The sequence below is a fragment of the Hydractinia symbiolongicarpus genome, chromosome 14, assembly GCF_029227915.1.
Source record: "Hydractinia symbiolongicarpus strain clone_291-10 chromosome 14, HSymV2.1, whole genome shotgun sequence".
Classification (NCBI taxonomy): domain Eukaryota; kingdom Metazoa; phylum Cnidaria; class Hydrozoa; order Anthoathecata; family Hydractiniidae; genus Hydractinia; species Hydractinia symbiolongicarpus.
In genome coordinates this window covers 14,150,562-14,178,143 of record NC_079888.1, presented here as the reverse complement: position 1 = coordinate 14,178,143, position 27,582 = coordinate 14,150,562, and the positions used below count along the sequence as shown (strand labels likewise).

The following is a 27,582-nucleotide window of genomic DNA, read 5'->3' as shown; positions in this document are numbered from 1 at the left end:
GATCTCCGCTGCTTGCAAACATTTGCTTGCAGGCTTCGCATTCCCATTTCTGTCGTGCCAGTACGTCTAAATCCTTGATGTAGAAACAGTGTCCATCCAGCATACCAAGGTTGATTGTGTCTAAATCTTTTTTTTATTGATTCTGACCGTACACGAGTCTCCATGGCGCTTTCTCAGAGTCGGTCTTGGGTTCAAAGACTCTGATGTTGATCTTGAAACGCTTTGCTATGCCCTCGAAGTCAACGAGCTTCGTAGCACGTACTTCTTTCCCATTTAGTTGGGGATTCTCGTAGTACTCGCGTGCTAGTGCGAGAGCTTCTCGCATGATATGCTTTTCACACTGACTTCGCTCTCCCCAGTAGTGTACGGCAAGACATCTCCAGACACACAAATTGTCGGTTCTCTCATCCTCCTTGTCAAAGCTGTAGATGCACCTCTTCTTTCGCAACCAGTCTGGCAAAGGTCCACATCCAAGTAAAGGCTCCCTCTTCGCTATGATCTTGATCTGTACATGGTTGAAGACTATTTTCCCTTCGTACGATCCTGGGGTCTCGATTGTTCTTTCTGGTGGCAAGTACGCCTTCCCCCAAAACTCATGATCTCCTAGATCTAATCGCTGCATTTCACATTTTTCAACAAATGCCTCGATGTCAGCTAGGGTCGTAAGTGATCCTCCGCTTCCCTTGGTTTTGCGATACGGAGCCGTGCCACCTCCTGCTTCGTAAATGGTGCAAGCAAAACTGTAGACTACCTTGACTCTCATATCTATGTAGGGCGTAATTTTCGCATGATGGCCTCCGCCAGTGGCTGATTAAGGTTCTTGTTGAACCGCCATGTCTTGACACGATTTCCGTCTTCCAACATCTGTGTGTCATTTTCGTCAAAAATGTGCTGAATCTCTACGACCCCTTCGGATCGGTTTTTCTCTTGTGGGAACATGTGCTTGATGTCTTCGACTCCGCTGTATTCGTCTTGTATGTCTCCAGCATCGTAAAAGTCCTCTCGCGCTTCGGCTTCGGTTTCATCGTGCAGCGTTGGCCTTGGAGGCTCGCTCACGCACGCTCTGTAGTCGATCCGCAAGAGCATCGCAAGTTGCTGCTACTGGCGCTGAGACAGCGCTGTATAGCTTGGTGATTGCATTCTTGAACCAACTCATTTCTCTTTATTATAAGTACATTCAAACTTCAACTAACAGCGGTCGCAATTTGAGTAGGGAATTTCCCTTTCTACTCAAACAAATTTGCGCATGCGCGTTTGTTGATGTCAGCAGTTTTGTCGAGTGCCGTCATTTTTGATGATGTCACGTGACTTGTTTACTCATTTGAGGCATGATGAAATCTGTGACGTCACAGATTTTTTAGGGATCTAAAAGCAGCGTTTTTAATAGGGGTTTTGACCGTAGAAAACCTAAACTATACTCATGAGGGTGTACTATACTAGCTGTTATTAATATAGACTTATATTAAATTATAGTTTGATAGGGTTTGTTAGGATTTGTTCCTCTTGCAATCTTTAACAATAGCACATATTCGTTACTCTAGCAACAGTACGGCTTATCCAACGTTGTGTAAACGTTGATAATAATGGTTGCGGGTTCAGCGTTGAATAAACGTCGGTTGATCGACGTGAAATAGCAAGAGGCTGATTGTTTTTTTAGATTGCCGAAACAACGTCTTTCATTCGACGTTGTATCAACATTGATATTGTGTCGGTCGAAAAGACGTTGAGGTAACTAATAACAGAAAAATACGTTCAGATAATATATCTATTACTTCCAAACAATTTAATTTTTCTAATATTAGAAATTACGTCAAATATTTAATATTAATGTGGTTTAACATTGCCCCAATTTAACATGCAGTTAGACTGTCTCATGCCTTACTTTCACCTGATCCCATATCCTGACTGTTGCAACACACCGTCACTGAATTGGTCACTAGACAAAATTAACAGAATTACTAGCTGTCTTGATTTACTAGACGAGGATATACAAATAACTAGTTATCGGATAAACGTTCTAGTTTTTATGTGAAGTTCTTGGAAATTTCCTGTGGCACGCTGACATATATTTTTTAGCCATTCTAAACATTCTTTGCGGCTACAATTGCTAACGCCTATTGCATTATATTGTAGCTACACACTATTGTGCAAAGTTTTTTTTTTTTGATTTATTTACCCAATTTTCTTCCCACAGGTAAATTTTGACGAAATTTGTAATTTGATTGTAGATGCTCTAAATTTTTCTAAGTTCACTACCATTTTTGCAATCCGTAATAAATAATGTCTTCTCGCATAATTTCTTTAGTACTTAATCTCCTTAGATTTAATCCCGATAGAAATGTTGATTACAAGTTTCGTTTAAGTTGTTCTATGAAACCAAAATATGCCATTAAGTTTTGATGTAAGACTTTATGAAACAACATAGACCATAGACTTAAAGTTTTATCAACTCGACATTAAAGACATCAATGCCCGCACACTATATGGTAACTTATTGATAACTATATTTTATTTTTTAATTCTGGTTAACCCAACTGCAAATTTAATGCCCTTCCATGGCAATATAAAGTTAGTGACAATGATGATTCTTTTATATCACTTGGTTAATAATTATGTTATTAATAAATTCATGTAAAAACTAACAAGTGCAAAAATGCACAAAACTTGTTGCTTATTAGCAAGTCACGTGTCCTTACAATCCTTAATAATCAGAAGAGCATAAAGTCGGACATAGACCCCTATACTGCTTTTTAATTAACTTTCCAAAATTTTATTTAACTAATAATTAAGCCTGAAAGGTATTACGATGTCATTGCTTAAAAGGTGATTTAATCTCTCTTAGTTTGTTTTTATTGTAGTTAACTTTCATTTCAGTTGTAATGCAAATGGTAAGATATCACAGGTATCGCTGACATTGTTGAAGTGGTCAGAAAAAAATATTATTTATTGACATTAATGTTGCTTTCTTTTAAGATTGTAAGTGTTACGCGCCTAATAAGATTTTTTGAGTTGGCCAGTAAATTTCATATCTGTGATTTACACTCGTGATTTATTCACGTTTAGATACTTCTAACAAAGTAACATCTTACATTGAACAAGCAAAGAAGAACCCGAAATCCTTTAGAAATCCTTTAGAAGGCATAGCCTGCTTAGAGTCTTGCATTAGCGAAACGGCTTTATTCGGTAGGATATTTGACTAAAAACCAAAAAAGAAGTTCTAACAAATAAACTGTATCAGATAAAAATTACTTTTAGGTTTTATGACTCAACAATGAGTATTCTATATATTATCATACTAATACTTTCGTGCTTGCCACTTGTATATTCACTGGAAATTGAACGTAGAAAATATGGAGATAGACTGACAAATGGTAGTATCTGTGATGAAGGAACTTATGTTATGAAACAAAATGTGGCGCCAACTTTATATTGCGAGTCTCGCATGAACGGAGCAGGTACGTGTTTTAATAATTTTTGCAAGCAGATAAAATTGCAAGATAACATTAACACAGATTAGTTTTTTTGTTAGGATGTGATTGGAAATTTGACGATTCAAATAGTCACCATATTGGCTTTGTTCCGAAGGAGACATTCAGGTCACTAAGTTTGAAGGTGAAATTATTAAAGATGGCATATTTTCCAGATGGAAATTGTAGTAATCACTCAATCGGGAGAATAGATGCTCAAAACATTGACATAAGTGATGTATCAGTTTGGGATTCTAAAATTGGTGAAAATATCAATACGTCTTTAATTTATCAATTTAATTATACAAGCAAATTTGTAAGTATGTCTTAACTATGTGAAAGTAGGTAATAAAGCTTAGATGACAATGAAATTACTATTGTGCGTTCTAGCTCAAGGTAACTTTTAATAAACACTGGGGTGGAATGTTGATCAAATTATTTATAAATTGTTTGAATGAAACTGGAGAGAATATCGGAAAATATGCCGAGACAAGATGTGTGATGATTAAATATGAAGGAAATATTACGTGTAAGTAGAAAATCAGCAAATTTAACTCAACATTGTACATCTTCCTTCTTTCAAATTATATAATTTTATAAACCATTTTTTGACAGATCAAATCGCAATATTAAAAGCAACAACATCTTCACCACCACCACCAACCTCAACAACAGCAACGACGGAAGCAAGAAAAACGACGGTAAGAGCGGGAACAACACCAGCAAGAAAAACGGTAGCAGGAACAACGACGGCAGAAACAACTAACGCAAGAATAAGAACATCAAGAGCGACGAAAGTTAACCGCACTAATACAACACATATGACATGTGTCAATATCATTTACAAATCTAGCACTCAAAGAGAAAATGCACTTAATGGTGTCATATGTACTTTGGGAGGACTTATCCTTATTCAATTTCTCGTGATATATGTGGGCATAAAGAGAAGTCTATTGGTGTATGTATATTATATTAAGCGTTTTTCTTCACTATTGTTTCTTTGTTACACGTCAGAAATATTACCAAAAAGCAAAATATACAGCGCACTAGATAAATGGCTAAGCCATACCAAAAAAGGAGGTAGCTTTAATTCATTGTGCTGATTTTCAGGATAACAATAAATTGGAAAAACAAGGATAACCAAGCTAGTACTCAGGTAAGTTCAAGTTAGAACTTATATAGTTTCCCCAGCCAGAATGGTCTGTGACCGAAAAAACCGAACAATAATAATTCCCAGACTTCGAAACAAACTCTAAATGATTCAGATAGCGTATATTAAAACGAAGAGTTAATTTCATGCCACATTCTGCTCGAATTAAGAGAAAAACACTCTGAGCATGCGCGTTGACAATTTCTAATTTTCCTTTTAAAACTATTTTCTTTTCCTTGCTGGTCGAGATGAGTAGAAATATCTCAACTAGTATTTAAAATCGAAAATAAAGGATACTTAAAATTTTCTGTGTAACAGTGAAAAAACAAACTTAAAAGATGGTGTTCGATAGGTATTGAGGCAAAATCCTAAAAATACGATAACAATAAATAGCAAAAAAACAACAATTTGGTTTCTACTAAAATTCAATTTGTGGAACAAAAAAGGTGTGCATTTTTGTGGGATTTACCATTATTTTCTAGCAGAAATTTTTCAAGTAGAAATTTTTCAATTATAATATTAGTCGTGGAGTTAACCCTTTACAAGGTTTTTACTGTTAGGTTTTTACTGTTATACGATCGTATTTCAGGGAGATATTTATGATGACATTGCATCACCCACCTCAGTTAATTTTCAATTAAGTAAACCTGACCAGGTTAGTATTAGTATAGTAACTTCTTGCGCAAGTGGTAAAAACTATCGTTATTTTTGTTATTTTACATTCAGTTGATGATTTTTTGCTCATCATATTTAAAAGTATAATTTTAGGAGAGTCAAAATTACACTGAATTATCATTGTCACAGAAGGACGTTATCCAGGCTAATTACGCTAGTCTATGTAAAGATAACCAAAGTTACGATGGCTACGAAACAACGTCAAGATACAAATAATGTCTTAGGCTCAAAATGTGAATTACAATGTAGCATTTAGTTACTTCAGACATGGAAGACAAAATTATAAACGTTTTACAAGAACAAGACATGTAACGGATTAATTCGAACTATATATTATGTGTATGGACAGACAAAAGAAGGTGAAAGGTGCTCCATGTCGATGTTTCCTTATGTTTCATAAACCATGAATATTTTCCGGAATTATTGTGTATTAAATATTTTAGAGGGAATAGATTTCATCAAGTAATATTTTACGATGATATTAAAAAAATTAAGGTGAAAGTACACCGAAAGAGTTTGAATACATCAACTGTTTGATTGAAGAAAGAAACAAATTCATAAATACATTCTATTCTAAATGAAAAAGATGGTATGTACATACTGTGAAAAAACACTTACAGTTTTTACGATACAAAAGTGATACTTTTCCATTCAAGCTTTTTCCTGCTTTTTACAGTATTTCAAGCCGGCTCAACCCGTTTTTTATAAAACTTTACATTATAAAGCTTTTGCTTTTGATTGTCTTTCCATTCCCACATTATAATAGTAGTGGCTTTCTTTTACTAAAACGTCGTTGTCTTGATTACAAATGATTTAATATGATGGTCTGAAACAGTACGACTTAATATGATTGTCTGAAACAGTACGACTTAAATCAAGAAAAATCACATTTTAAATAAAACTACAAATTATGCTGTCCACATTCTTTCTGCTAACATATTCAGCATTACCAACTTACCTAGCAATACAATGCTGTTTATGGATGACACAATACCATGTTAAAAATCATTATGTGTGATAGTTCTAGGGATTAAATGATAGGTGAAAAAAGTGTGCGTTTTTAACGTTGTGTACCAACAGCGCGTTGTCTTATTTTAACGAAAGATTGGGATGTGGAAAAATATGGCAGCCTAATTAAGAATTGAAACGTTAGTCTTCGTCTTATTTCTACTTTGAAGAATCGCTTAAATAGATCACTAACTTTACAGGATGGAACTTTCGCGAGTCAAAAAACTTGCAAAATCAAGGGAAATAGCTTTTGCAAATGGCCACTTTTATAAAAATCTCTGTAGAAATAACTTTCGCGAACGATTATTTCAATGATGGTTTGAAATAATTGACTTTCGCGAAAGGCAAGTTCTTGAAATAGCGTGTAATCGTTACAATAAAATGTCATCAAGAATAAAAAAACACATGATTTTGAATCGTTTTAAAGAGTTGATTAACAAATTTTACACGAAACCTTCAACAATAAGGATGAGAAGCATATAAAGGATCTCTTAAAAAAATTCCAGCATAAACACAAATCCGCAAAAACTAACTTTTCCGAATAGCCTATTTCAATATATTTTGAAAGAATTAACTTTTGCTAGACGCATTTTTAAAAATGTTTAAGCATCGCGATAGTTTCCTTTGGCAAACTTTCTTTCTTAAAGTACCTTAATTAGCAGTAAGTCGATTACTTGATGCAGATGCAGACTGTTTATGTACATGGTTGTACAAATAGACCAATTAAATCGATTGTGCAAAGCAAAATTGACAACATTTGATCAAGTTCTTTTACTCGTTAGTATGTTCCAACTGTTTTTAAATTTGGCCTGAAAACTTTAATTAATCTCTATGTAATTTAAATTTGTTTCAGTTTATTCCATTTAATTATGAGGCCTGTTGCCACTTAATTAAACTTACCATATTTACTTTATTATTCCGGATGGGATTATTCTTTCTGCATTAAAATTGGATTACTGTTAATTTCGGCAAGAATAAATCCTGCAAGATTTTAAAGATCCCAGAACTATGCTGTGTAAGGGGCTGTTTATGTGGAGGCAAGCTGGCTCGGCACACACATCTGGCTCAGTTGCCGGGCTGGCCTTTAACTTGTGTTTATATGAAGAAGAAAAAACCTCTTCGGTTAGGCGGGCTGGCTCTGAACAATAAAAACATTAAATAATGTAGAACAAAAGAAATACTTTTCATAACACAATATTTTAATTAGTTGAGCATAATAAACAATCTTGCTTAGGCGGGCTACCCGCTTCGTTACTGTTTATATGAGAAAATGTTCATCCCACCTACCGGGATCCCGCCTCTGAGAAACGAGATCTCGCCTACCGAGCCAGCCCGTTTGACCATATAAACAGATCAGCAAAAATATAAGAAAAATAAGGAAGAAACGAGAACTCCTAAGAACTTAAGAACCATAAACACATAAAAAGCAGGTTTAGCATCAATCAGTTCTGTATATTATTCTGTAAAATGTATCTTTTACAACTTTAGTTTGATGTTCTAACCTTCTCATCACCCGTCATCCGCTCGTTGTTGATATAACACCCCAACGTTTTTCTTCTTACCCTGCGGTTGATAGAAATAAACCTATTTTGATATGTTCACACTTCTTACTTTTGATTTTGCGACAGTCTCGGGGTCTTCCCCACTGGTGCCTAAAATATTAAAAAACTGAAAATATTTCAGTTATATGGAAAAGAAAGTCTTCTCAATTTTTTGGAGTTTATTGCAACAAAAATAAAAAGGAAGTCAGTTACAGCCTATTGTTTTACCAGAAATTGCATATGGATCGGTTCCTATGCAAACGGGATGTAGAAACGATTGTTTAAATAGATTAGAGTACAAGAACTTTTTTTAGTCAGGAAGTTAGGTAGTTGGAGAATTAGTAGTCGATGAGTTAACGAGTTGCTACTTTAGCCGGTGACCGATTAAAGATTCTTTTCACCATCTGAAGACTTGCACATAGTTAAAATCAATCACGTCAATGATGTCTGGTATTACGCTATTAAAAGTATAAGCGTTTTTGGTTCTCGAAAACAGTTAAGGAATTATATTCTGCTAGTTTTGCTGAAATTTTCAATTTAAATATAATTTTTCATTAGAAGTGAGTATAACTTGCGTTGTAGTATCCCCAATGCGATCTCACACAACATGTGTTAAAAATATAAAAAAAATAATAGGCTCTACTCTCCAACTCTTTCTTCAGCAACTACGTAACTACCTGCTACGTTGGTAAAAAATGGAAACAAAGTGAAAAACGAATAATGACACAAATCTACAATGTTCTTTCTGTGAAAAATTCGGACATCAGAAAATGTTGTTTTAAGAAAAGAAAATGGTTCTCGTGTGTCAAACAAGGTTATATCTGAAAATTTTACAGTGAAAAAAAAAAAAAAATAGATTCAGAACACTACGAACCAAAGGTTTTTTCTTCCAAAAACCCACAACTTGACATGGTGTCAGCACAGAGAACCATCGTTAATGTTGATATTAAAGGGGAAAAAAATGCATTGTTGTACGACACAGACATTCAGTTTGCCACAATCACCAAGCGAACTTATAATTCTTTACCAGCAAAACCACCATTGTTGGAAGTAACACAGAGTTTGACAATTACGTTTACAAAAGTTGGTGGTTCAGACTATCCGTTATTTTACAAACCCGTACTTGTATCTACAAATATAAAAAGTAACATTACGGGTGTGAAAGTCGAATTACGCTTTAAGTCATATAACAGTAATTTAGAAAATCAAACTTTGGTTCAAAAAACAAAACAGTTGGAGGAAATGTTTGTTAAAATAGTCCGTGCCCCGTGGATAAATCCACGTTAGCCCTTCCTTTATTTCCGCCATTTCGTTTGTCTTGTACTGCTTTTAACATTTTACGTAACAGACAGGCGTATACGGGGTATTATAATATCGATATTACAAGGAAAAACTAAATATTACTTCCGCTTTCATCGAAATTGCCCGTAGCTACCGATTGTACCGACAATGAAAGAGAAAATTATACCATAAGTGATTTAACAATCAAAGCGGTAAAACGAGAATCACTCAGGGAAAACCGTCACGTTAAAAAATGGTTTCGTTTATGCAGAGATTAATGTTATTGCTAGCCAGTAGACCCGGAATAATTTTCTTATCACCAGGAAACAGTTAAAGTAGGAAAAATTACGCTGAGTCTCAAACGATTTTTTTGCGGTCAGAATACTGCCGGGCTTTTAAATTGGTTAATTCTATTGTTCTTTGTTCACGTGGTCAATATCGAAAAATTCTTTGTTTTGGCCTCACTCAGCCGAACAAATATAATCGTTGTATTACTTAAGAAGGTAAGATGTGATCACGCCGACTTTGTGCTCAATGGTTGATTGTAATTTTGGGTTTGCTATAAGGTGGATTTAAATTTTAGGGAGTTGCTCTGACATTTGTTTGCGTCTAAGCTTTCTATGACGATCGATGCAATCTTTGACGATATTGTCAATTTCCTCGTCGCTCATAGCAGTAAAACGTTGTAAGCCTTGGAGATCGTATTTATTTACTCTTCTAATAACCGTCCATCTAGACACTTTTATTGTTTTCGCAACTTTGTCCTAATTGAAACAAGACCCCTGAGCTCCTTCAACACATCACATGGAATTGTTATTTTAGTACGTCCCTGCCTTTCATCAGCATGAGTAAATACTTCTAAAATATTGCAAATTGTTGCACTTTTTTGATTTATTGATTTGTAACTTGACTAGATTTGTTTTCAAATCGTTGAAAACATCTGATATTTGCATTAGCTGTAATCGGTCTTTTTCAGATAGCCCTAGGTCAGCAGATGGCGTTGACAATATTTACTATTTGCGAAAAGATTTCTTCCTCGTTAAAACTATTTATTTTTGGAACCCATTTTACCACATCAAACTGCCTGTTTTGAAAAGAAGAGCCAAAATCGTCATCCATCTTTCAATCCTTTTTATGATTTTTGTACATAGCAGAACTCGGGTACCATTATTACTTTTATAGGCCCTCATAGAAGGAGAGTAGGGCCGTTCTCGTCCCAGGAAGATAGAAAATTCAAGGATTGAATATTTCTAAAGAATGGATAGTCTTAAAAGATTGAATAGTTTCAAAGGATTGAATGGTTTTTGAAGGATTGAATAGTTTTTAAAAAATGAATAGTTTTCAGGATTAAATGGGCAGTGACTAACGTGAAACATGAATTAAGTTTTGAATATAATTTCTTATTTCATGTTAGTTCACAGTGAAAACATGTATAATTTGTATTGTTTCAAACTCATCTTCTCGTAAATTTACCAAGTACTAAGTTTACGTTTATTTCATGAAAAAAGGAAACATCAAAGGAATACCGATAGCTTTATGCAAATGTGAGTTGCAAAACACACAGTGTGAGAACTTGTGAGGTACACGCGCTTCAAAAAGATGCTCTTAAAGGGGCTACGAACCAGTTAAAATGTTCACCTTCCGTATATCCCGCGCACATATTAAAAATCCGGCAAACGCGTTTTGCGCAATGAACAGACCAGCGCACTTTGCTCGCTGGTTCAATATTACAAAAATATTTTTTTTTTTCCTTTGCCACAAATTCTTAGATGGAAAAATCCCATTTTTCCAGGGAACTGTATATTTTATTATTTTTAGATGCCCTTTAGTAATCTTTAATGTTTTTTGGTTCTTCTTAGATTAATTGCACGCTCAAAGTCTTTGAAATAGGATGAATAGAAAAAATGGAGCTTTAATAATAATTGTTGTTTTTCTTTTTTAATCCATTCATTTTCATTTCAAAAAACAGAAAACTTGATTTCGCATCTTTGTTGACGTTTCAATATTTTTTTTAGGTACTGTTTGAAAGTCATTGTGGTGTTGTCAAAACCTGACCTTAAAAATAAAATACTATATTACTTAATTTTGATCAAACAGTAAAGGCCGTAATTGGAATTTAAATTATAATTACTAAGTCGTTTTATTGATATTTTAAGTAAGGCGTTTTTAAAGTTTTTAAATTCCGCGTGCGCAAAATCTTTATACAAATCAACAGCAGAAGATTGTTTTTCGATTTTTATTAACAGTCTTACTATATTTATACGCATTTACTTACATTTACTTGCAGTACTGCAGTACTGCAGTACTGAAAGTAAATGTAAGTAAATGCGCCCAAAAACTAAGTTTTGACATATGTTTTTCTTGTCCCGATTTTACTACGTCGTAGTGGCTATATCTCTGGTCGGAATGGAACAAATTTCACATCCATTTTGTGAGAAAGCTTTGCCACCTTTTTTCCTAATTCATAGTATGTATACTATATTTGCGAGTGCAATCCAAGCACCATGTACATAAAGTAAACTATGTTATAACTCTTTGGAACAATGCAGAAGGTGGGTAAAATAATGCTAAAAAATTAGAATTTTTCTTGGATCTCATTTAGTAACACGTTTGTCATGGCAAATCTCAAAAGAGGATTTTAAAATTTTTTTACGAAGAGTTGCCTAATTCAAAACTCTTAAGTCACCAAGATTTAACCCTAATAGAACAGCGTTTTAGGAGTTAAAATAAAAAGTAAATTAGTGGGAAAATCTACACACACACACACCCTCCCTAGAAAAATTAGGGTTAAACAACTGATATATACGTATGTCTTAAAACATCTGTATAATTCTAATTAACTTAGTAATAAAAAAAAGCATGCAATTGTACGCAGATGGTTATAATACTTCTTTTAACTATCCAGAATTATAATTTAATTAAGTCTGAAAGGTATTAGGATATTACTAAAAATATTCAAAAGGTGATTTAGTCTTGTTTTTGTTATAGTTAAGTTTCGTTTCAGTCGTAATTTAAGTGGTATGATATAAAGAATTTTCTTATAAGAAGAGAAGTTCGGTAAAATACGATTGACTTTTCTGGAGATGGTTATTAAAAAATCATTTTTTTAAAACTTATTTATCTCATATTGTTAACTTATTTGCTCTGCATTGTGTAATAGAAGTTTTATGCAAGTAAGTTTTAGGTTTACGTTTTTAGCAGCAAATTTTGCATCTCTGATTTATCCTTGTCACTGCAGTCACGTTTAAAAAATATATGACAGAATAAAATCTGGCAAATTGGTTAAATAAAAAAAGAAGTATAGGACAATTTTTTTACAAATAGCTACTGCCTTTTTGGTTTTCAAATTTATAATCTTCCATTAATAAAGCAGCTTTAATACGTGGTATTATTGACTGAAGCCAGAACACTAGGTATTAGTTCAAAAAGGTATAAATAAATTTCAATCAAGATAAAATTACTTTTAGGTTTTATGACTCAACAATGAGTATTCTATATATTATCATACTAATATTTTCGTGCTTACCACTTGTATATTCACTGGAAATTGAACGTAGAAAATATGGAGATAGACTGACAAATGGTAGTATCTGTGATGAAGGAACTTATGTTATGAAGCAAAATGTGGCGCCAATATATTGCGAGTCTCGCATAAACGAAGCAGGTACGTGTTTTAATAATTTTTGCAAGCAGATAAAATTGCAAGATAACATTAACACAGATTAGTTTTATGTTAGGATGTGACTGGGAATTTGACGACGCAAATAGTCACCGTATTGGCTTTGTTCCGAAGGAGATATTTAAGTCACCGAGTTTAAAGGTGAAATTATTAAAGATGGCATATTTTCCAGATGGAAATTGTAGTAATCACTCAATCGGGAGAATAGATGTTCAAAACATTGTTATAAGTGGGGTATCAGTTTGGGATTCTAAAATTGGTGAAAATATCAATACGTCTTTAATTTATCAATTTAATTATACAAGCAAATTTGTAAGTATGTCTTAACTATGTGAAAGTAGGTAATTTTAGTTTAGATGACAATGAAATTGCTATTGTGCGTTCTAGCTCAAGGTAACTTTTAATAACCACTGGGATGGAATGTTGATCAAATTATTTATAAATTGTTTGAATGAAACTGGAGAGAATATCAGAAAACACGCCGAAACAAGATGTGTGATGATTAAATATGAAGGAAATATTACGTGTAAGTAGAATACTTGTAGTTTATGCATGGTGTGTAACGAGCAAAGCAATATTATAGAGTGGCTAGTTACAAGTTGCTTTTTAAAGCATCGGATGGAGGTTGCATGTTGATATAACATGCATAAAGTTGACACAAATTTTACAAGTCGCTTTTAAAGTGCCAGTTGCAAAGTGTGAGCTTAACATTCAAATTTTCAGTTAAACTTCAGTTAATCCAAATCACAAATTCTACATTAAAAGTGCAAATTGAAGGTTCACACACATTCCTTATAAATTATTGATTCAAACAACTGTGGATGTATTTAACATTCACCACGAGAATTCTACTTCTTATTTATCAATAAGTGTAACTTCGTTTGAAAGGTTGTCTGGAAAGATGCGGGACAGGGTTACTATAATACCAATCTACAATTTATCAAAAAGAATATGTATGAATATTTGTATGAGGAAACTGTATGTGCTTAAAGTTTAAAGTGTAAAAATGCGATTACGTTGTTTGGGAAAAAAATGAGTAACCATAAAAATACCAGTTGCTAGATATATGAGTTTAGAATGTTTTTAACTCTAAGCCAGGTTCACACCTATGCGAAAAACATTATTTTTTGTTATTTTTATGTGAAAACGTAATTCTCAAGAATGGGAATAAAAAATTCCGGAAATGAAAATATGCGAAGTTTCTAAACTTATTCGTAAAGACTTCTGGATGAGGACATACTTGCTTCACGCGATATTAATAATGCTCTTCAAAAATAGTGAAAAAGCGCATATAACATCTCTTCTACTTCCTTCCAGGCATTTAATATTTTGACAATATTTTTATCGCCAGAGTTTCCTCTTCTAAAATTATTTTCGACTTGATTATTCTTAAATTTTCTCTGTTAAAGAAAACGAAGCATAAGCTTAACCTTTGTTTTCTTCAACAGAGAAAAAATTTTCCATGGAAACTTTAAAAACAATACATTACGTCATAAATTAAGAAAGATCAAGCGGTGTTGCTTTGATGTTCGCAATTCGCATTTTATTCACATAAAAAATATTAAAAAGTTTTTATAATAGTTCGCAGGGTAATTCTTATGTAATTCGTACAAATAAGATGCGAATAAGGAGAGTATTCACACCAAAAAAATGTAATTCTTATTGCATGCGAATAACATGCGAATTGCAATAAGAATTACGTTAGTCGCGTTGTAAAGCAGGCTTATAAACATTGGATAATCTGAAGCCTTGTGTGCTTATGATTTATCCTTATAGACAACGTGTTACTTGGAGAAAAATTTCATTTTATTTAACAAAATCTGTCTCAGTATCAAAGTAATTGATGCACATGTTTTATTCTTGGCTGCCAGAAAAAAATGTTTGGAAAATCATACCATCACGTGCTTTTATCGAACGGTTAAAAAAGTATTGGTGAGTGAAGTGTTTGATGGTGTGAAAAACCTGTCTGCTTTCAAACGGGTAGGTTCGGGAAACTGGCCTAATTTTGGTCTTAGGTGGTCTCTAGTTTTCTAGGCCGAAAATAAATAGAGTTATTTTTACCTGTATTAAAGTTATTTGGCCTTAAAGTTAAGTGCATTGTAGTAATGGATTCGTTAATTTAAATTAAGCAGTGGACGTTAAATTAAAGTTATTCACGTCGTCACGGTTAACTTGATGATTAGGATTTGAGACATGCACTTCTCGACCGCAGACTGAAGCAGGGGAGCAGCCTAGGCGATGGAACATTGCTAAGTCTTGTGCTGCATTTTTAAGCAATTGAATGTGTGAATATTAGACTTTAAAAATTACGTTTATACAGGATTCATGCATACATGTGTTTTTTCCCATATTGTAAATACATTTTTCTTATTTTATGCGCATCAGGTTATGTACATGACAATATCAGAAAAAGTGTCTAAAAGTTTCTCTCTAAATCTTCCAAAAACTCGAAAAATATTCACCTTTATAAACTAGTAACTAAAAATTCATATAGTTACTAGTAATTATTGACTACGGACAACCATTGCAACAACTATAATAGCTGTTTATAAATATTTAAATTTGGCTTTCAAATTACAACTTGCATGTTTAATACTGACTGATACCCCAATTTTCCATCTTGTATTCTCAAAGAAAGTTGTAAAGTTTCAAGCAAAGACACATGGATTTTATTTACCTCGTAAAATTATTTTAGTAACTTGTGAAGTTAATTCGCAAGTGAATTTTCATTTAGCTGCTCGTAACTAGTACCGGAAAAATTTTAAGCCCAGTTAGTAAAAAGGAAGTAATTGAAGAGAGCCTATAGCTTTTGGTGATTTTTGTATTTATGGTGATAGAGAAATCATCTTTTGACTCCAGTCTGTATAATATTTTTTCACGCTTACCTTTTTTGTCGATGAATTCAGCGGAATCAAAGCACATAATTGCGTAACAAGTGATTTTTCTATCAAATCAAGAATAATGTCGGTCCTTACTGAGTTTTCAAATTTACTTAATATGAAAAACATATTGCCCTGAAATGTTTTTCCAAAACTCGAAGTTACCCTTTAAATTTCACTGTAAACAATAAAATCTAATAATTTCTGTTATAAAAGCTTGAATCGTACACAACTACTTCATTTAGTTAAAAGGGGCATCGATTTATACAGAATCGGTACGCCCGATTTCCAGTTTTTCCGTTTTTACTTACAAATAAAAACGTCTCCTACCCTTAACGGAAACTGCAAGCGGAAAGGCAACCCCTTGTAATAATGCACGCACAGTAAAACTTAACTTTATGATGACTTTTTAGAAAAAGTCCAATAGAACTGAAAACGAAACCAATTTGTTCATCGAATAGAATTTTACAACTGTACCAGTTTGTTCCTATTGAAAAAAACCTGCTAAAATTATGGAGGGAGAGACAGTAAACAGCAATCATCACCCACCTTGCCATGTGATGTATGAAAAACTCCCGCTTGAATAGGGTTAAAACTTATACTGTGTTTCCTCACTTATAACAGAATTAGTAAACTTTTATGTGATTTGTATGCTCTCTCTTTCTTTTTTAACCAGATCCAATCCCGTTACCAACAACACCACAACCTTCAACAGAGGTGCCCACAACAACAGCGTCATCATCGTCAACAACAGTAACATCAAATGCAACCACAACAAAAGCACTACCAGCAACCACAACAACAACAACAACGAAACAAACAGAAGCATCCACAACAACAACAACGAAAGAAACAGAAGCATCCACAACAATAGCAACAACAACAACGAAAGAAACAGAAGCATCCACAACAACACCAACGAAAGAAACAGAAGCATCCACAACAACACCAACGAAAGAAACAGAAGCATCCACAACAATAGCAACAACAACAACAACACTATCACCAATAACAACAACGATACCAATATCGACTTCAACATTAACAAAAACATCACTATCGCCAACAACGAAAGCGAATACAACAAAGTCACCTACATCAACCAAAAATGTAGTTTCTTCAAATGCAATACGAAATGACGATGAAAAAGATGCTTCCCTTGTCATCATAATTGGAACTGTCGGTGGTGTAGTACTTCTGATATTAATCATCATAGTCGTGCTACTGATTATACGAAAAAGAAATAGAAGAAGGTACACGTTTTTGAAGCACAAAGTTGTGTTAAGTTTATTGGAAAACAAATATAAGAGGAGATTGAGTAGATCACGGAGATCTGGACTATCTCCGTGTTGTTAACTTCTTCGTAAATTATTAGTATAGGTCAATTTAAAAAAACTTTATTTAACGCTATAAGGAGCTGACTTATCGTTCATAACTTAATAATGGTTCAATGGTTAAGATTTAAAAGTACTCTCAGGTAGGTGGTATGTTACTCTAACTTCTAAATAGAGAAGACGCCATCCACAGTATAAAGGTATACTACTTAGCAGTTCCCGAAGCAAGCATTCAGCCAAATAATCCCTTTTTTAAATGCTAACGATAGCAAAATCATCACTGGCAGTTCTTTTGGGAATTTCTTTTAATTGTCTTGTATCATACAATTGTGTCACTTTTCAAGTTTCCTGTAAAGAAGGTAAGTTCAGACGGCAGGAAACTTTTCCCTCAATGCTAAACTTTTGTAGGACCCAATTGAGGAAAACTACATTTTATTTTCTACACTGGCTAAATTTATTTTTCGTAATTTTATTTACTGTGAATAAGTTCCATTTCCATTTGCAAGTTTTATTAAATTGTATGCACCTAATGCTAAGGCGACATATGAGTACTATAAATAAAATGCACGCCATGTTTAAGGAAGAATTGCTAACTTTACGTCAATCATGATCTCAATGACGTTTCTATGCCAACGCTCTTTGATGGAATACTCTAAGGATCAACCTCGCGTCAGACGTGTGTAATTTCAAATGGTTTAATATACTTTATCCCTATAATTTTAGGAACAACTTCTTTTACACACATTTTACGCACTACAACAACTTAATTTTATTACTTTGTTTCTTTTTTAAATAAAACATTGATTTCAATTAAAAAGTGTGCAAACCAAGTTTTAGTTATTTTTCTCGTGACTCTCCGAAAGTTACCCAGTAAAGCTGATAGTGTAATACTGCTTTTGTTTAATCCTTGGTATTGTAAGTTCCTATGTACATTGGCCATTTATCACTGCTTGTTTGTACGCAATGCTCTGGAATAAATTATTTATAATTTATAATTTTATCTTAGAAAATATCCACGAAAAGAAAAAAATCAGGTATGCTATACTTGGTCATTATATAGACAGGAATTATTTTTCTTTTTTTCTAATTTTTATGTATATCTTAACAGAATGTCGGCACTGAAAACGAAGATAATAATAATATCAGCAACCCAACATATCATGCAGATAGCGACGATTATCTCTCACAAACTAACAAGAATCAAATCGATGGAGAAGAAGAAACAAAAGTAAATGAAATGCCAGAATACACCGTAGTGAATAAAACCAAGCGTTGCTCTGTCGAAGAAGTTTCTATTAACGACTGCGCTGAGGATAAAACAAAAGATCCATATAATGAAGGAAAGCTTTATTCTACACCAGTAGACAAAAAAGAAGCTTATTTTCACAACAGTGAAGATCTCTACGATGAAGCAGTTTGCGTTTCAACACCACCAAAAGTAGTGTTGGATGAGTATGCTGTCGTAAATAAACACAAAAAGGACACCGCAGAAAACTCTTACAGTTTTACGTGAATCTCTTGCGTGAACTATTTTTGTGGAATTTTTTTTCTTGGTTTCTTTAAAAAGGACTGTACAGCAATGCACGCTATTTTAACCCTAGCAGACTTGCAAATTAAAATACGGTAGACGTCTAATCAGACTTCGGAGAGTTAACGATGTCAATCTAACGCAGTGTTAAACTGTCTTTCGTAATCTGTAAAAATTATATCAACGCAAAATGGTCAGCTAATACAGGTTGAATCAAGTCAATCATGAAAAATGCACTTTAATTGAGTTGGAGTTTCATATTATATAATACAGAATTGTAAATATCTCGCACTAGATTTCGTTATCCATATTTATATGTAACGATTAAATATAAAAATTCAAAAGGCAGGGTATCCTTTGCAATTTGTAAGACACTAAAACCACAAAACGCAAGTGTGCACTTCTTAAGTCACAACGCTAGCTTTCATGTTAAAACTGCCATTTCTACTTTACTTCTCGGGTATGGAATTTATTTCGCGAAATTTGATTTACACAGATGTTATTGTTAGTTTTAAACTATAATGTCGTTTAAATACACAAAGAAGCTAATGAACAACAACGAAAATTCAGCTGGGTCCTTCATGTTATCCTAATACACAACAGTGTTTACCAGCAAGCAAGGAAGCTACTATTAAAAATTCTGACAATATAGAAACAAAACTGAGCAACTACAGTACATTTTTCATGGTTTTTGTTGCAAAAATAGCTAGTAAATCATTTCAACAAAAAACTCTAAAATGTTGTTGTATTCATGTGGGAAGTAAGTTCTTTTTTTTAACCTCTTTTAAAGCCCGGAAATTTATCTTTTTACGCATTTACAATCTTTACTGATCCAAACGATGTCAGTCGCTTGTCGGCTCTCACGTACACTGGATAAGCCCCTGTTGGGTGGGTGAGAGTTGATTTAATTACCCGAAATAACTTATGAATGAATTACGCTTAATTAAAAGAAAATGAATGGCAGGGTTTAATCTTTGCTGACTTCAGAAATTACTATGACATCATTTTTTCTAACACTTGTTTTTTCTGCAGAACAGTGTGAGTTGATTAGAATAATAAGTGCGTCAACTTTGTTTGCTAAATCAGGATTCGTTTTTCTAGGAACAAATTTAACAACTATGTTACGATAGCAATTAACTAAATTTCAAAAGGTATTCTATAAAAAAAAGATGTTAACTTTTTAGGCCTGTTGAAGCAGTATTTTACGTAAGTAGGTGCTTGATTTCGCTTGATTCGTCCGTGTAGATAAGGGTTTGCTCCCTATTTATACGATGGTTTGCTCACATAACTAAATGTATTACAAGATGTTTCAGCTAGTTTGTAAATAATGAAAATCAGCCTACACTTTGGCTGTATAAAATTTAAATTCATTGTTTGTAAAACTACAGTAAACTGGTCTAAACGTAGTGAAGAACAGAGTCAAGTATTCAGATTTATCTTGCAAATAAAACACTTTTTTGAAAAATTATTAAGTGTGTGGCGTCATAATGTAGATGAAAGATAACACAACTTTTTAGGACGTTTCAGCCGTTTGTGTTTATATATACAATAATATCGTACAATCATAAACTTATCCTAACGGGCAGTCAATTATTTGAAAATAGAAATAATGGCATAGACGCGGTATTTCTATTGAGAACTGGCTTGTCATGTCGGATCGACAGACTCTCCTTTAACTCCAAATCAAAATTATTAATAGCGGTGGAGAGTCTAGAAAAGTTTTTACAGCACAACTACATGCTCCAAAACCGGACTTTGATTTTGAGCTTTGACGGTTTTTCCATTCAAGGCAGAAACATTCGCAGACTCTCACTTTAAATGTCGCCTAGTCTTACTGTAATAGATAGAATTGCAGTCATTGCACTTATATTTATATAGGACTTTAACGCAATGCCCTTGAAGGACAGCCCTTAATGGATAAAATCGCTAATTCTACAAACAGATTTGAAAATAACCCTAAGCTTACAACATGGAAGATTCTTATCAAATGTGTTGGTTAAACGAGATCGCAATTTCAAAGATAATTTACCTAAGTATGGTAAAAAAAACCTTCTAGTTTAGGCACAATAATGAAAAAAAAACTTACTTCCAGAGAAAATAATTTACAAAGAGGTAGCTAACCACCACAATGATGAACCCAACCTGTTAGCATTCCCTGTACCGCAATGTATTTATCATTTCAATATTATCCACATATAACAATATAGTTACATTTTTGTGGCAAAATGGATTCCCCAAGGCCAGTGAGCATTGGAAATACGCATTATTTTGTTTATGCGAATCATGGATTCTATTTTATGACTTTCCTCTAAATGTCCCGCTATGTTATTAATTTGTTGTTGGTTTTTGCGGATTAGCGTAGTTTAACAATATGAGGGTTTTGTTTTTGTTTAACTATTCTCTGGTAATGTTATTTGTTTACATTTTTAGCTACCATTTTGGTTTCTATGAGGTCAAAAGTTATACCGTGCTGAATATAGATATCAGTTAATAATGGGCAATATTGAACAAGAGAGCGTGCATTATCGTTGATTAAATAAACCTTTAATCTAATACAGTATTAAATAAGCAATGAATAGTTCTCTTTTTATTTTATTATCGGAATTGAAAGCTGGTTTCGTTTCAGTTATTACCTGTTAGATCTTTTACAAAAAGAAAACGCAATCTTGATTATTAAATTTATATTGGACTTGTACCTTGTTGCTAATAACTATTTTGTCACATCGAAGCTATCATATACATACATGGGGGTAAATGAAGTTAAAGTTTCTCTACGTGTAGATGACCATTGTGAAAGACAACAGGTATGATCTACAATCATGAACATAAATTTGGACACAAATCCGCAATTCACAAAATATCTAAGTTTCTTATTCCTCATTCCCAATCGCAATAATATCGCAATTGTAACTCAAAACGTCTGTCAAAGGCTAGCCTAGGCTCTCTAAACATCCAAAGTTAAGAAGGAGCTCTATGAAAAAATTATCTACCTGTCGATTTAAATAATTAAATAATAAAAGCATTGCCTTATAACTTTTCTTGTGTTATTTCACATATTTGTTAACTAATGGCTGATAATGTTTTTACCTTTTCAGGTTGACTGGCAAAGTATGCGCTTAACTCATGCTTAAAAATTAGCTATATCTTATTGCTCTGGGTTTTGTATAAGCTTCGTGAAAACAGAATCCAATAAGAAGCAGTAAGACAACAATCAGGTTAAGGTTTTAAGAACAACAAATGATCTTAGTCCAGGCAACAGGGGACACATAAAATATCTCCTTAACAGGAATTCGTAATGTTGAAAACAATACCAAATATGTTTTTTCTTTCGATGTTTTTTATTTTACGGTTTGTTTTTATGTTGCTGCGTGCACACGACTCGTATTGTCCGAAGGGTCTTCTCCTTTCCAATTATATCTTGATCGTACAGACTATAATTGAAAAATGGAGATCTTGCTTTACACAGAAATCTTTAGAGAGTCATCCTCTAACAATTAAAAGTAAAGAGTCATTAGACCAGTCAAATCATTAAATAGCTTGCTGCTTTGTTATTACGTAATTAGTGAGGAATTGTAGATGGATAGATATCGAAGAAAAGTTTAAAATGTTGCGTAAAAAGGATATGTATATACCTTTTAATTAGCTAAACAAGCTTCTCGTGATAAATGTAAATTAAAATGATTTGGCTATCTTTTCTATTAAAGGCTAATTACCAGCCTCCTGACAAAATTATCTCCTAGAGCAAAGCTGCAACGTAAATTTTGCAGAGCTCGAAAAGGCGGGAAAAGTAAAAATGGAAGCAATCGGAGTGAAGCTAAGTTACATTTCACTGTTACATTTCACACTGTTACATTTCCATGTAGCTGCTAACTAACAATAACTAATTATGACTCCGGAAAAATTACAACTACCTTTAATCTGGCATCAATTTAAATTGGCAAATAACAATGAAAACATCAAGTTTATTTTTTGTTTTGCACAACAGACAACATACAACAATGGAAAGACAAAACTCATTTCAACTTGCTTGAGTGTTGAACAACATATGTGTGATAGGAAAAACAAGTGAGCAATTTTTCTTACCACAAAAGCATTGTGAAAAAAAAAGCATATTCCGTCTGAAATACATCTGCAATCTTATATATTAATTCCCTTGCGTGAGTAAAACTGTGAGTCCGCGACACGGAAATCACGGGTCACTTTCTTATGACGTGGCTGTACGCTAGAATTTAACTAAAAAGATTAGGGATGTACTTCATAGAAGTCGCACATAAGGTGTAAATATATAACCCGCTGCTAATAACAATATAAATATATATACCCTTATGTCAAAAAACTCTATGTTAGCATATATATATAGGTATCGCTACATATGAAACGGTATTAGATATCCACAAAGCATACGGACTGTTAAATGAAGTTCCTAGCATAAAACGGAAATTTTGTTTACGAAAAAGATGGCTGTTCTTTTTGAGTATTCTCTACTCTTTCATTCAAAATAAATCTTTAAAAAAACATTTGAAGAAGAGCATGGTTTTATAAATTAATCATAGCAAGGTTCTGTAAGGTTTTTTCATGTTTTATTTTCAGTTTTGATTATATTATTGTTGCCAGACATGTTTTACAGCTAGCATCATAAAAAGCCAACCACCACCAACAACTAGCTAGCTAGCTAGCTAGGAATATATATATATATGTAGCCATGTTCTTTATACCTAGCTAAGTCTCCCGTTTATATTTAAGTGACTAGCTATTAGCTGCTGTTTAAACTAAAGATTCCCAGTATATATATTCCCACAAAACCCATCAAACGTTATTAACCCTGAAAATTTTAAACATTTTCCTGGGTTTTTTTGGTTTGCGAAGTTCTTTTCCTCCAAATATTCTGAAAATAAAGTTCAGAAATTACTTATTTTTAAAATGTAAATTTAATTTGTTTTAAATTGTGGTTTTGACATTTTCATGTAAGAATTTGTGGGCAAAAACCTTAATCAGCATGCTAAAAGAACTGACTTTTCTTAATTTAGAATTACTAAACACAACCATTTTCTTACATTTAGTGTAAACTTTTGTGCGTATGGCTTATATTTAATACACCAAAAAAGCTACTTTGTTGATTTCAATTTTATACTCATTGTAAGCTATTTTTTTCTTCTTTTTGACATTTTGAATTAACTTATTGTTGTAGAAGGCATATAATATACATGCATTTAAAAAAATTGAATTTTGCAAATTTCTGTTTTACCACTAAATTTTTACATTTTATAAGTTTTGGAACAGAATGGTATGAAATAGACCAAAATACCTGATCTTAGTTGTTTTTAATTTACAGGCTGTGTCTGTGAAACTTTGGGGAACATTTGGTGGAAGGCAATGGCATGACATATACTCATAGAACTGATTTTTGTTGTGTTAGATGTTATATCTGAACCTTTTTGACATTTTATGCTAATTTTGCGAGGAAGGACCATATATATATACACAGAAGAAGAATTCAATTTTAAACCTTGCAAGCTTTGTTTTTCTATATTTTGTATAAATTCTTACTGGGGAGGACTCCGTGCAATATATCGAAATGACTGATCCTTCTCGATTTAAATTTGATGTGTTCTAAATTGTATATAGTTTTGGAAATTTTGTGTAAGATTTAATGGGTGAGGGCTAGATGCAATATGTCAAAAAAAACTTTTTTTTGTTGAATCAGAAGCACTCCCTACAACCATTCTTTTTTTTACAGTTTGTGAAGCTTTTGTGAGGAAAGAGTGTATGCAATATTATCGAAATAACTGATTTTTGTTGCAAACTGTTTTTCTTTGGCATTTTGGATTAAAATATTGTTTTAGAGGCCATATGCAGTAGACATATATACCGAAATAATTAAATTTTGCAAACTTTGATTTTGTCGTTACCTCTCATTTTTTACATTTTGATTAAACTTTTGTGGGAGACCGTCGGTATGCGAAGGAATAAAATAAGAGATTTTAGTATTATTTAGAATTTGTATTTTGTGTTGCAAAATTGGTGCAAAAATTGACATAAAATGAACTTATATACAGATTGATTGATGTTGTTTAACATGACTCATTATGACTTATATATATATTTTATGAGAATTTGTGACAGAATACTATGTGAGATTTGAAATTTTGTTTACTTTATTGATGGTAAAACAGCATGCAAATTGCTAAAAGGACTTTATTAATTTTAGATTTAAACACCGTTATTTTGTTGGCATTTTGTCTACAGTTTGGTGAAGAAGGACCGTATGCAATATATCAAATAATGTTTTATTGCATTATAATTTATCCTTGCAAATCCCTTTTTAACACCTTAGATAAAAATTTCTACTTAGGCAAAATTTATTGTTTATTTTTCACATTTTGTGTCAACCTTTGGCAGGGTTTGCAATAAACTAACTGATTTTAACATATACAATGAGAGAGATTTGTGTTTGATCAGCTTTTTTGTATATATGTGGCGTTTTGAGTGATTTAAATTTTATGGGTGAGATGTATGTTGAAATGCTTTTGAAAAATTTTTTCCGAATAATTTTCGCATTTGTCAGATGGTCAGAACAGTAATTTTAGTAGATTTAGATTTTAAATGTCACATAAATACTACAGTTGTTGAAAACCTTTAATTTTTTTGGTCATTTATATAATAATGCAGATGTAAGATGCGCACTGCTGTATTGTTTGTTTTTTGATGGACATATATCTGCTACATAAATTAAATGGAATACAGTGGATTCTTCCACGGGAAACAGCTAGTATCATATTAATTGATTTGGTTTTGTTAACTTTTACTTTCGATGAGCGGTACAACACATCATAAACACGAAAATCACGTAATTAGAGCATTTCGTAACTAGAACGTTTCTTAAAACTCTTAATTTCGCAGTTATTGCAGGTGGATAGAAGAAGCAATAAATAAGTATATTATCTTGAAGGAGAATTACATTAGAATTCGCTTTATTTACGGCGAATTTCCAAAATTTTGACTGTGTTAGGTTTAGAAGCAATGATAGTTTGCTCCTACTTTTCGGCAAAAATATTAGAGTCGTGTTTCTGCCTTGACTGGAAAAAGTGAAAGCTCAAAATGAAAAGTGAAAGCTCAAAATCATAGTGTAGTTTTGGAGGATGTAGTTTGCTGTAAAAAGCGATCTGCCATTGAGAACCTTTTTATACTCTCTATCGCTACAAATAATTTTGATTTGGAGTGGAATTTGAGTCTTGTTGATCCATAGGGACAAGCCAATTCTCAAAAGAAGTAATGCGTCTATGCCATTATTTCTATTTTCAGATAATTACTTCCCTCTTGGGATAAGTTTATGATCGTACGATACGATCTACCATATTATTGTATACTAGCCGGGTAAACCCGGCGTCGAAATGCGGGGGTAAGCCATAAGTCAAGGCGTGAGCCGGCAGTGAACACTCTGTGGCGCGCCTAATAACAGCCGTAAACTGCACCACACGATCAGGTGGAGCGATTTAGTGCAGGTATGCAGTATGTTATAAATCAAGTAAAGCGCATACACCATTATAGTGTTGCAACTGAAACGTATTTTTCAAAAAATAACTTTCCCGCAACGATAGCTAAAATAAAAACAGAGTTTACAAACCGTTGATACTCCACCATAGCAAAACAATCAGTCAATATTATTTTATTTTGCGGAATAAGTTTTTGTAAAAGTTAAAAAAATGAATCATGACACCGAGCTGAGCGCTTGGTTAAACGGTGTTGCACAGGCGTACAGGGAAATATACACTTTTAAAAAAACTTTCTCGCAGGCTGTCTAAATAAAAATGCAAGAAACAGTGCATTGCTAACACAGGGCTGAACGGTTAGTCCAGGTAAACAGAGTTGCACATTCATACAGGTGTGATTCCCGAGAAAGTTTAAAAATTAATTGTCAGGTTGACCCCATAGTAGAGGTAAACTGCTTGGACATGCACATATGCATAACAACCTTTTTGCAAAAAACAGTCTGTTGTTAACACTGGACTAACCGCTTAGTACAGTTAAACAGTGTTGGACAGATGTAATACTCTTTTCCAGAAAAACTTCATTGCAACTTCGGTTAAAATGAAAACACAGGGAACAGCCTGTCTTTACCCCTCCAGCGAAAACAATTGCTCATCCATTTTATGTGCAGAAAAAGTTTTCAGGAAAATAATAAAAGATGTCGCTATCTCGGTAGCTAACAGCATTTAGCATAAGAATTATTGCTTAAGAATATTGTTGTAGTCAAACTGCATTTTTATACTCTCTCTTTTTAGCCAAATAGCTAGTTATATGGCTACATCCACAACATAAAAATAAATTGGCTAGGATAAAGTGCTCTTATGCCATACAGAATAGTAATAAGTAAAGCTGTAGATGGCTAGCTAGGCAGCAAAATCTTCGTTCCTAGCCAAAAATCCAAAACTCGTGCGATTAAGATCTGTACGCAGCTAAAAAACGTGACAATATATTTATCTTAACATTGCAAACAAAGAGAAAACTAATATTAAAAAAATATCAAGTTTTTAGAAGATAGAAAAGTCAAACAGGCCTACAAACCTTCCACACACCGACTACTTTCAAAATCAAAATGACCTTCGTTCATTTACACGCGAAAATCTTGGATTGTTTTTAAGAATCAAAATGGCCTTTTGTTCATTCACCCGCGAAAATATATTGAAATGTTTTTTAAGCGAAAATCTTGGATCCTATTAATCGCGAAAATCTTTGATTGTTTTTGGAATCAGGCGTCGTGATTGCTATACTACGCGCACGCGGTCAAAACAAAGTCGTTAAAAATATATCACATTTGGTATTGGTGCACATTTTAAAAATTTCGTGATTCCGTTACGGGACGCGGCTCTCGCGTACACACAGACAAAATACGGCTATTATTATAGAGATGTAGTAGTTATCGTACAGTGCCGAGAAAAATATCGGAAATATGTACATATTTCACGAGCCTGTAGGCAAATGAAATATACGAGAACTAAAAAATCTTTTTTTAAAATTCTAGTATGCTTTTTTAAAGGTG

At 33.2% G+C, this 27,582-nt stretch overlaps 2 protein-coding genes across 3 annotated transcripts; both read left to right on the top strand.

Moving 5' to 3' along the window:
• Positions 1–3,062: 3,062 nt before the first annotated feature.
• LOC130625836 (uncharacterized) lies at positions 3,063–5,760 on the top strand. The gene is made up of 8 exons (XM_057440950.1): positions 3,063–3,183; positions 3,256–3,455; positions 3,530–3,783; positions 3,858–3,996; positions 4,083–4,425; positions 4,578–4,623; positions 5,207–5,272; positions 5,386–5,760. The coding sequence occupies exons 2-8, from the start codon at positions 3,272–3,274 to the stop codon at positions 5,506–5,508; spliced, it is 1,155 nt and encodes a 384-aa protein (XP_057296933.1). The 5' UTR covers positions 3,063–3,183; positions 3,256–3,271; the 3' UTR covers positions 5,509–5,760.
• Positions 5,761–12,158: 6,398 nt separating this feature from the next.
• LOC130625835 (uncharacterized) lies at positions 12,159–18,917 on the top strand. Of its 2 annotated transcripts, none has more exons than XM_057440949.1 (7): positions 12,159–12,295; positions 12,590–12,786; positions 12,860–13,113; positions 13,189–13,327; positions 16,357–16,933; positions 18,021–18,048; positions 18,123–18,916. In XM_057440949.1, exons 2-7 carry the CDS (start codon positions 12,606–12,608, stop codon positions 18,525–18,527), a joined length of 1,584 nt encoding a protein of 527 aa, XP_057296932.1. In that variant the 5' UTR covers positions 12,159–12,295; positions 12,590–12,605; the 3' UTR covers positions 18,528–18,916. The 2 variants fall into 2 exon arrangements, with proteins under 2 accessions (XP_057296932.1, XP_057296931.1); XM_057440948.1 differs by having other exon boundaries at positions 12,179–12,420; positions 18,123–18,917.
• The last annotated feature ends 8,665 nt before the right edge of the window (positions 18,918–27,582 follow it).